This window comes from Apis cerana, linkage group LG2 (assembly GCF_029169275.1).
Source record: "Apis cerana isolate GH-2021 linkage group LG2, AcerK_1.0, whole genome shotgun sequence".
Taxonomy (NCBI): domain Eukaryota; kingdom Metazoa; phylum Arthropoda; class Insecta; order Hymenoptera; family Apidae; genus Apis; species Apis cerana.
This window is the reverse complement of record NC_083853.1, coordinates 1,942,516-1,952,531: the sequence shown is the minus strand read 5'-3', so window position 1 is coordinate 1,952,531 and position 10,016 is coordinate 1,942,516. Positions and strand designations below refer to the sequence as shown.

The following is a 10,016-nucleotide window of genomic DNA, read 5'->3' as shown; positions in this document are numbered from 1 at the left end:
TTTATTTTTAAATTTTTTAATTGTCATCTTTTATACACTTTTATATATTTTAATGACAGTAAGCATTATATCACAAATTTTAAAAATCATAATCAACAACCTATAATATAATAAGGAATGAATAGAAGTTTAAAATTATATTGTATATCATATAATTGTATTAAATTTTTGTTAATTTTTTTGATTACAACGTATCATATGATTACTAAATAACTTTTACTTATTTAAAATTATAAAATTTTCAATCTTCAACATCTCACTTTCCATTTTATAAAATATTTTTTATAAATATTAATATTTTGCAATATTAACAATTTCTTTCAATTTCTTATGTTAAATTATTTAGAAAAAATAATGATTGATTTAGAAAAAATTATGAATTTAAATTAAAATTAATTATTAAAAAAAATTTTTTAATAATAGAAAAATTTCAAGTAAGTATTAATAATATGAAAGTATATGAAAGTAAATTTTCAGATAAATGTGAAAATAAGTATTTTCTAGTTTAAAGATTAATATAATATTTAAAAAAATATATAAAAATAGATATAAATTATAAAAATTATGTTTATATTATTTATTTAATTTGTTATGAAAAAAATGTGATAAAATATTGTCGTAAAATGTTGTCTTTCATAAAAACTTTTTTATAAGATGTCCATAATATATGTAGAATTTGGTTGTTCCACTTGTAGATTTTTAATTTATTTGTTTTTTGTTGTGCTGAAATAAATATTTATATTATAATTATATTTTATATTAACATATATAAATCAATAATTTATATACATTAGAATTATATAAAAATTAAGATATCATACATATCAAAAACATTCTTATAATATATCTTGTAATTTTTTCATTGGTACTTTTAATAATTTTAAGTATATTTTGAATATGATTGTGCATGTTATCAAAGAGATCTTTTATTAAAATACAAGCACGATTTGCTTGTAATACACATACTTCTTTTAATATTCTCATTATAGTCCTTTTAGAATTAATTGTATGGTCTAACATAACTTTTGATAATCTAAAAGTTGCTACATTACTTAATCGCATTGAGAGATGTCTAAAAAAAATTATTTATAATTAAAATTTATATAAAATAAAATAAAAAATGGGTGTAATAATATTTTTTTTATAATAGTATATGTATGTATTATACAATTACTTACTTCAGAAGAGATGATTTACTTGGTTTTAAAAATGATATTGAATGACACAATGCTGTATCTGAACGTTTAAGTCCTATTTCTAATGTGTTACAATTAATTTTATAACCAATATAAATAATATTTTTTTTAACAATTTTATTTCTGTCAGAAATTAAATTACTTTGAGTTTTAGATTGTTTAAAATAACAATTATATTGAGGAATTCCTTTTTTTGTTAATTCTAAAAATCTATTTCATAATACAGAATGATTAATAAAATACAATATATTATGAATTTAATAACAAAATTACATATTATTTATCTTACTGTTCTGCAAGAGTTTTATTTTCAGTTATATATAAAATATCATCCATATATTTTATAATTTCTCCTGTTTTTAAATATGTTGACATTTCTTTATTTAATATATAATTATAATATATATCTGACAAAATAGGTGATAACATTGAACCTTGAACAATTCCTTTTCCTATGATATGAATATTTTCATTTATTTTTATCTATAAATTGAAATATTATGTTTTATCAATTTTATGTTTCACTAATTTTAAACAATATTTATAAAATTCATAAAATAATTTTTTTATTTTCATTTTATTTCTTACCCTTTGATAAAAGATATATTTTGAAATACTTTCTAATAACCAGCTTTTGTTTATTAATTGATACCATTGATTATCAACTAAATTTGCATAAAATTGATCAGATGGGAAAGGTAATTGCAAATCAGAAAAATATTTGTGATATGTATTATCTTTTTTTGATATCTCAGATTTAATTGTATAATATTTAAGTATTAAATTTTCTGGAAGATCCTTACAAAGTGATTGTATAATATTATATAATTCGACTAAATGAAAATTTAAAATTAAAATTTTAATATATATGTATAAATATATTATTAAAAATTGAAAATACTTATACCCTGTATGATAGAACCAAAAGCATTTATTACATCACAACATACAAAATATAATTTTTTTATTTTTGAATTAAGTTTTTGAACAATTGATTTCCATTTTTTTGGAAAATTAATAACTTCATAATTTGTAGCATACAATTGTTTCAAAAATTTAAATATTATAAATAAATAATCAGCATCATGAGATCTAATATATAAAAAATTAAAAAATAACTTTTTTATTAATTCCTTTTTAGAATATAAAATAACTTACTTCTTTTTAAGTTTGAATATAGGTCGCACATCAGAATATTTACAAAATAATTTATATATGCCTATTGATGGATTCCATGTATTACGTTTAATATTTGGTTGTAATGTATTTGAATGTATTCCTTCTTTAATGAATTTTTTTTGGATATTATTCCAAATAAAACGTGTAATATATAATCTTTCATTAGTATTTCCAGAAACTTTTGTTATATGAAAGTAAATATATAATATATTGAAAAGAAATTCAGTAAAAAACCATTTTACAAATTGTGCTATAACAAGCCATTTTGTTTTTACATTTGTAACATTTTGTAACCATGTAATGTTAATCTAAAATATATAAATATATTTTTATCTTATTATATAACTTAATTATATTAAAAAAAATTACATACATCTAATTTTTCAATGATAGGTTTTAGATTAAAATATTTAAAACAAGGTGTATCTAATAATTGAAATGTAGCTCTCTTTATTTTTTTTAAATTTTTTATGCTTCCAAATAATTTTTTAGGAACTACTTTAGCAAATATAAGATCAAAAAAATTTTTCAATTGTTTTTTATTAACCTCATATATGCATTTTGTTTTTTCATTATACTTTTGTTTACAAATTAAATGCTTTAAAACACTATAGTAATTAAATTTTTTATGTCTATTCTGAAATTTTTCTATAAGTAAAAAATAATCTTCATAATTAATGGCAATAGTATTTTTTCTACTTCCTTTTGTAATAAAATCATATATTTCATGTCCTTTTTTATCTATGTTAAGAATACAAATTGAACTTTTGTAATTAGTATAATGTGGTAATATTTGAGATGTATTACATAAAAAAATATTTAAGTTTAAATTATTAAGAAAAATATTGTGATACGTTATTTCTTTATGGAAGTTTTTCTCCTTTTTTATCTTATATTGTTTATCTTGTTTATCATTTCTATTTATTTTTTCTTGAATCTTATATTGTTCATCTAATTCTAAAATAATAATTTCATATTTTAAAATTTATAATTATAATGAATTTACACATATTTTAATATATTTTTTGATATAAATAATATATTTTTTTTATATAAATAATAAAAATATAAAAATTTATTTTATAATATTATAAATATATTATAAACATATGAAGAAAGATTTGAAAATATTATACTTGGTATGTAATAAATAGGATTTAAAGAATTTATAAATAATGCATCAGTCTGTAATTTCTTCAGATTTCTATTAATATTGAATTTAAGACGATTAACAGCAACTATACATTTTTTTAGATCACAAACGTTAGACACTATACAAGCACTGCATTTATTTTTTTTAATTAACATTTTATGATGTAAACAATACCTAATTTAAAAAAAGAATTAAATGCATTTAAATATATATAATATAAATAATTAAAATAATAAACTTAAAAATACAAACTGTTGAAAATATGTGCCAAAATCTTTTTTTAAATTTCGCAAAATAAAATTATCCATCATTTATATTTTATAATTAAAACAACACTCTTAAACCAAAGTCCAGCTTTGCTACATGAGAATCTAAATTTTTAAAATCTGATGTTATATTCTCATTTGAGTAATAGAAGGAAAAAAAACTAACTAGAGACGCGATTATTATATCATGAATCAAGATATATATAATAAAATATATTTTAACATGATCATAAATTATAATTTTTATTATTAATCTTATAATTTTTGTCATTGAATGTGATATTATGATACACACAATTATAATGTCATATAACAAAATGATATTTGGTATTGCATGAAAACATATCTTACATACGCGTCCTGCAGCGTAGCAATCATATCTTCTCCAGTAAATTTTTTTTTTCTCTAAATAAGAATGTGACATCTGAGTTTCTATGACCAAATTTATGTTTGCTAAATTTTCGAAATTTTTAATGCAAGTTTTAGAATCATCAAATTTAATATAAACTTTGATTGATATATTAATATTGTTAATTCAAATAACAAATTCCCACTAAAAATGTAAAAACTTTTACCAACGCTTATACCAAAAATGCACTAAATCTTAGATCATATATTACTTATAAACAAGTCTCAAATAATTGTGATGAAAAAATAAAATATGATCTATAAAATAATGATTGAAGTTTTTATTTTTAAAGCAATGTATAATTATTTACAAAATGCAATTTAATCATTAATGAAAATTTGAAATATATATTATATTTTATTTTATTATTTGTTAATTTTTCATTTATTCTTATCATTAATCATCATATAATCATTATTCTTATAATTCTAAATAACTATTTATTAAAATGTTTATATATCTCAGAAACTATAATTTAGAAAAAATTAAATTTTAATTGAAGTGTTAATAATAATTAATTTTTAATTATTTTTTTATTTTAGAGAAAAAAAATATATTTATAATTATTAAAATATAATAATTGCAAAAAATAAAATAATTTTGATGTATTTATTTTTTATGCAAGTTTCAAAAATGAGGTATTATCTTCAACATAATTTTATATTTTTAATAAATTAAAATTTAAAATAAATGTAAATTCAGGAGAATATTATTATATAATGCTTTTTTTATTTTTTGAAATTCTTCATACAATATGTTGCAATATCCATTATTAATAATTATTCAAAGATTATTCAAAAATATGTAATTTTATACTGTTTATACTTAATAAGAAATCTGGCGAGTACAAGGATAGGATAAACAATCCTTCAACGATATTTGAAATATATATATTTATCTAATATTTAATTCGAACTTGTTTGATGACAATATTTTTTTCAATCACTGTAATCAATTCTCTTCCGGCAAATTTTCGCAAGAGGAGAATATATGATTATTTTATTTCCATTGTTAGACAGAAGAGCATTACGCACAGCTACCAGATAAGCGCAATATGCTATCCATCTTATTACTAAAAATGACTCAATTTCCCTAAGGAATTTGTTTTTTTAATAGAAGCAATACTATCATCATGATTTATAATGTCATATAATGTAATACAGTTACCAAATTAAAATCAAGCATCGAAAATTTCTCGAAGAGAAATAGAATATTTACTAGAAGGAGAAAAATATTTTTTTCAATATCCGGAAATTCTAATGTCTATAAATGTATTGGATCCATAAAAATCAACCAATTAAATATATTTTTCAGAGAATGTTTTATTAGTCATGAATAATTGCTTGTAACATGTCTGATGCACCATTTTAAATTATATTTTAATTATAAATTGAATTATAGTTACATTTTCTCCGTTGCTTTGTTTCAATTTGACTTTACATTTATAAATATAGATATGTCTAATTTTGTATAGGTATGTGATCGAAACCTTAGCATTAACATATATTGTTCTTTTCAAAGATTCTTTTATCTATAATTATGTTTTTAATTATTTTTATTTATATTTTTTAGTTGTACCAATAAAATTGAATTGGATTAAAAAATTTTAAAAATAAAATATAAAATAAAATAAATTTACATATTTTAATTTCAATTTTAATATTATTATAAATAATAATTGCAGCCAATTTCGTTTTTTCTCAATTCGATTTTCTTAAATAATATAATTAACCTTAATTTTATTGTATTATTATGCAAAAAATAAAATTTGATTATTAATTATTTCAAATAAAATCGATCATAACTTAAATCTTAATAGAGAGTGTTAAAATAAAAATTTCAAATCAATTTCAAATCATCTTTCTTTAGATTTTTTTAGATTAATCTTAAGAAAAAAAATTAATTTTAATTTTAGAGCAAAAATTGCTAATTTTTTTTTTGTATCTTCTAATCTTTTGATGAATAAAATTCAAAAATATTAATTTTAAGTTTAAAAATCCATTAGTTAATAAATTATTCGTATACAAAATTAATGATTTTAAGCATATTTGACAAGTTACTTAAATAATTTATAATTAATTATTATAATTATATAATTTAATTCCATAAATAATATATATAATTTAATTCTATAAAAAAATTGTTTTTACATGAGAATGATGAAAATTTAGATGCGATAAATCAAAATTGACTATACAGATATAGATTATAATATATGTGTTTTTCTGATTTATTAGTAAAATATATATAATGATATAATAATCATGATATGGATTACACATATATATATATATATATATATATATATATATACATATATATTACATATATATATATATATATATATACATATATATATAAATAAATTATATATATATATATAATAATTAATTTAGATTAGATATAACAATTCAATATGATTATATTGTATTGTATGAAAAAAATAACATTGAAATAATCATTGTATCCCGGAGAAGAAATCTACCTATCTATATTATATGATAAATTTAGTAATTTAAAAATATTATTTATTCAATAGTATAAATTGTTTTAATTATCTCTATTAATAATGATATAAATAAATAAATAAATAAATTTATATAGTTGAATTTGATTTATCGTGTTTATATAATCATCATTTATATGCAAATAGTAACTCTGTTCATTAGATAAACTAATATGGCATCCTAGTAACCTGCCAAATGAATCTCAAAATCACTAATTTTATGTACAAATAATTTTTGAATTAGTGGATTTTTAAATTTAAAATTAATATTTTTGGATTTTATTTATCAAAAATTATTAGAAAACATAAAAAAATTAAAATTTTTTGGTACTCAAAATGAGTTTAATTGAAAAAACTAAATATTATATATTTATTTGTGATTTGAATTGATACAAAGATAAAAACATGTTTATGTTCTTGAAACAAATTGAAACTATCTTTTGTAATTTCTTGCTGCTAGGAAAGTTCTGTTGTGTGTTGATTATATAGTTTGATATTATATAGTTTCAATCAAAAACAAAATTAAAAGTTATTTTTAGATTTTACAGTATAAAAATAAAAAAAATGTTTTTTCAAATTGAAAATATTAATAATTTATATTGATAAATAAATATTAAATTTTTTATAATCTAAAATGAGAAATATAAATTTTTAAATTTTAATCAAAAACAATATGAAATATATAATTTTAATTTTTTTTTAATTTCATAATTGTCAAAAACACAAATATTTTCAAATATAGGAAAATATTTTCATTATTTATTAATGCTAATTTTTAAATTTTTATATTTTTTTTCAAAATTATTTCTTTCTTTTAATTAATCCAATAATTGCACTTTCTTAGATTGTTCCATATTATTTTTAAAACTGTTTAATATTATATTATATTATATAATTCATATAATATTTAAATATTTCTTTTCAAAAATTATCAATCAAATTTATAATATAATAATAAATATAATTATATATAAGAATATAAAAAATGATTCATATCATATATTGCTTTTATAATTATTATTTTATATAAAAGAAGCTATTTATGTAATCCAAATTGTTGCGTAGGATCATATATTATCTCGAATTGCTTTTTTCAAGCAAAAATTTAAATTAAAACCTCCAACATTGAAAATGTATTAAAAATGTTATCTAAATAAAATAGATATCATTAATAAATGAATTTTTAAGATGAATTTAAGATTATATTAAAGAAGAATTAAAATTTGCATTATTATTTGCATTTGTTATTATTTGGTATGATTTGGTATATTATTTGGTAGTTATACCAATAATTTAATGAATGAGCAATTTTGGCTTTTGTATTTGTGCCTTTTTTTTTTTATTTATTTTTAAATTTATTTAAAAGAAAAATTCATTTTGCTGCAAATAAAAAAATTGAAATGTAAGTACAAATTTCATTTAAATCATTTTTCACTTTAAATCATTTTTTATAGTTTTTAATTATTTAATTGTTTCCAATAATATTTTAATAAATTTTATAAACATTAATGTCTTTAGCAAATTATTCTTTTTAATATTAAGATATTATAGATGATATAATAATATAATAAAGAAAATCAATATATATTTAATTGTTTGATTATAATATCTTATAAGATCTTTATAAGAATCTTTAATTTATATATTATTTTTTTTTAATATGTAATATATATTAATTTATTAATTATTATATATAAAATTAAAGATCTTTAATTTTTATATTCATCATTTTCTATTGATGAATTCAATTCCTTAGAATAATTCTATTGATTTCAATAAAATTTCTATTTCTGAAAAAGGAAATCTTATTAGTTGAATTTAATAGTTTTACTATTTATATTATTATATAAATATTATATAAATAAATATAAATAATAATATATATTATTTGTAATTTTTAGTAATTATAATTCTTTTAAATCTTCTCTAAAACATTTCTATTTCATCTTCTTTTTCTTTTTTTATAAATATCATCTTTTTCTTTTCCACATAATAAATTTCTCAAAAATCGACAATATCTTTGATTCCTTTTAAATATACTTTTTTGTTTGTTTTTCTTTGCTTTCCACCGATAATAATATTATTTTATATCACACAGTTTAATAATCTTTTGTTTTAGTTTATTCAATAAAAATGATGACTATAACCAAAAATATTTATTATAACATTATTATTGTTAATATACATATGTTATTATTAAAAATTTTATCAATAAATAAAAAATCAATAAATTTTATTAATAAAAAAAATTAATTTCAATATTAAAATCAAGAAAAAAACAATTATTGAAAAAATAAAATGAAATAAAAGAATATGAAATGAAAATTGAATTATACATGATCGTACATAAAAATTTGAGAATTTTGATTTTTTTGTTTCACAAATTTGTGAAAATAAAAAATCAAAAAACTTTTTTTATGCTTTTTTATTATTAATCTAAAATAATAAAATATTGGCTATATTAAAAAAACTATCTAATGTTTATTGCTTTCTTTCAGATATTCTTATCAAGAATTGCTGTATGATGATTAACTCTTATATATATCTTGAAACATATATTCATTTACTTATTTTATAAAAACATTTGTAAATATTTATACGGATGCTTTTGTTAAATATATAATTTTTTTTTATATTGATCTGTATATCACTCATGCATAAATGCATAGAGGGTAATCTATATTATTATTATTATTATTATTAACTTATTATAATATATTATATTTTTTTATTATAATATAATTATAATTATATTATTAATAATGATAAATATCTTATGAAAAAATATATATAAAAAAATATTTGTAATCATTAATAATATATTTTTTTATACAATGCATCAATTCTATTTTATAATGATTGAAAGAAAAATGCATAGTCCAATGCACGAAAACTATACATAACTATAAATAAAAATATCTTATTTGCAAACATGATGATGTTTGTTTGTTTTATAAAATAAGGGAATATCACGTTGTTTATTGTTTTTTTTTTCATTGGCATATATCAATATACCAAACATATATAAAAAAAGCAAAAAAGTATAATCTAAATAAATTCAAATTGTTAAATTTGTTAAATCTTTATTATTGAGAAAAAGAATATAAATTTTCATAAAATTAAATTTAAAAAATTCCTTAGGAAATTTTAAAATCTTTGGTTATATAGAACAAATTCTTTTAATATTAATGATAGTAATAACATACAAATTTTTTTTTTATAATAATATATAAATTTATATATATTATATTAATATATATATATATATATTTAAAATAATATTTTTAATTTTTCTTACTAAAGGATA

At 16.7% G+C, this 10,016-nt stretch overlaps 1 protein-coding gene and 1 long non-coding RNA gene across 5 annotated transcripts; one reads left to right on the top strand and one right to left on the bottom strand.

The window, feature by feature from the left end:
* LOC107992902 (uncharacterized) lies at positions 1–4,373 on the bottom strand. Of its 4 annotated transcripts, none has more exons than XM_017049018.3 (10): positions 3,781–4,139; positions 3,512–3,702; positions 2,749–3,332; positions 2,355–2,683; positions 2,104–2,288; positions 1,785–2,029; positions 1,486–1,679; positions 1,179–1,406; positions 822–1,072; positions 1–723 (listed from the first exon to the last, which is right to left on the bottom strand). In XM_017049018.3, the coding sequence occupies exons 1-10, from the start codon at positions 3,837–3,839 to the stop codon at positions 590–592; spliced, it is 2,400 nt and encodes a 799-aa protein (XP_016904507.1). In that variant the 5' UTR covers positions 3,840–4,139; the 3' UTR covers positions 1–589. The 4 variants fall into 4 exon arrangements, with proteins under 4 accessions (XP_016904507.1, XP_028520180.1, XP_061928047.1 ...); XM_028664379.2 differs by having other exon boundaries at positions 967–1,072; XM_062072063.1 differs by lacking the exons at positions 2,749–3,332; positions 3,512–3,702; positions 3,781–4,139 and adding an exon at positions 4,150–4,373.
* A 2,272-nt stretch (positions 4,374–6,645) lies between these two features.
* On the top strand, positions 6,646–9,642 carry LOC133665745 (uncharacterized). The gene is made up of 2 exons (XR_009828990.1): positions 6,646–8,111; positions 9,208–9,642. It is a non-coding gene; the product is annotated as an uncharacterized LOC133665745 (long non-coding RNA).
* Positions 9,643–10,016: the final 374 nt, after the last annotated feature.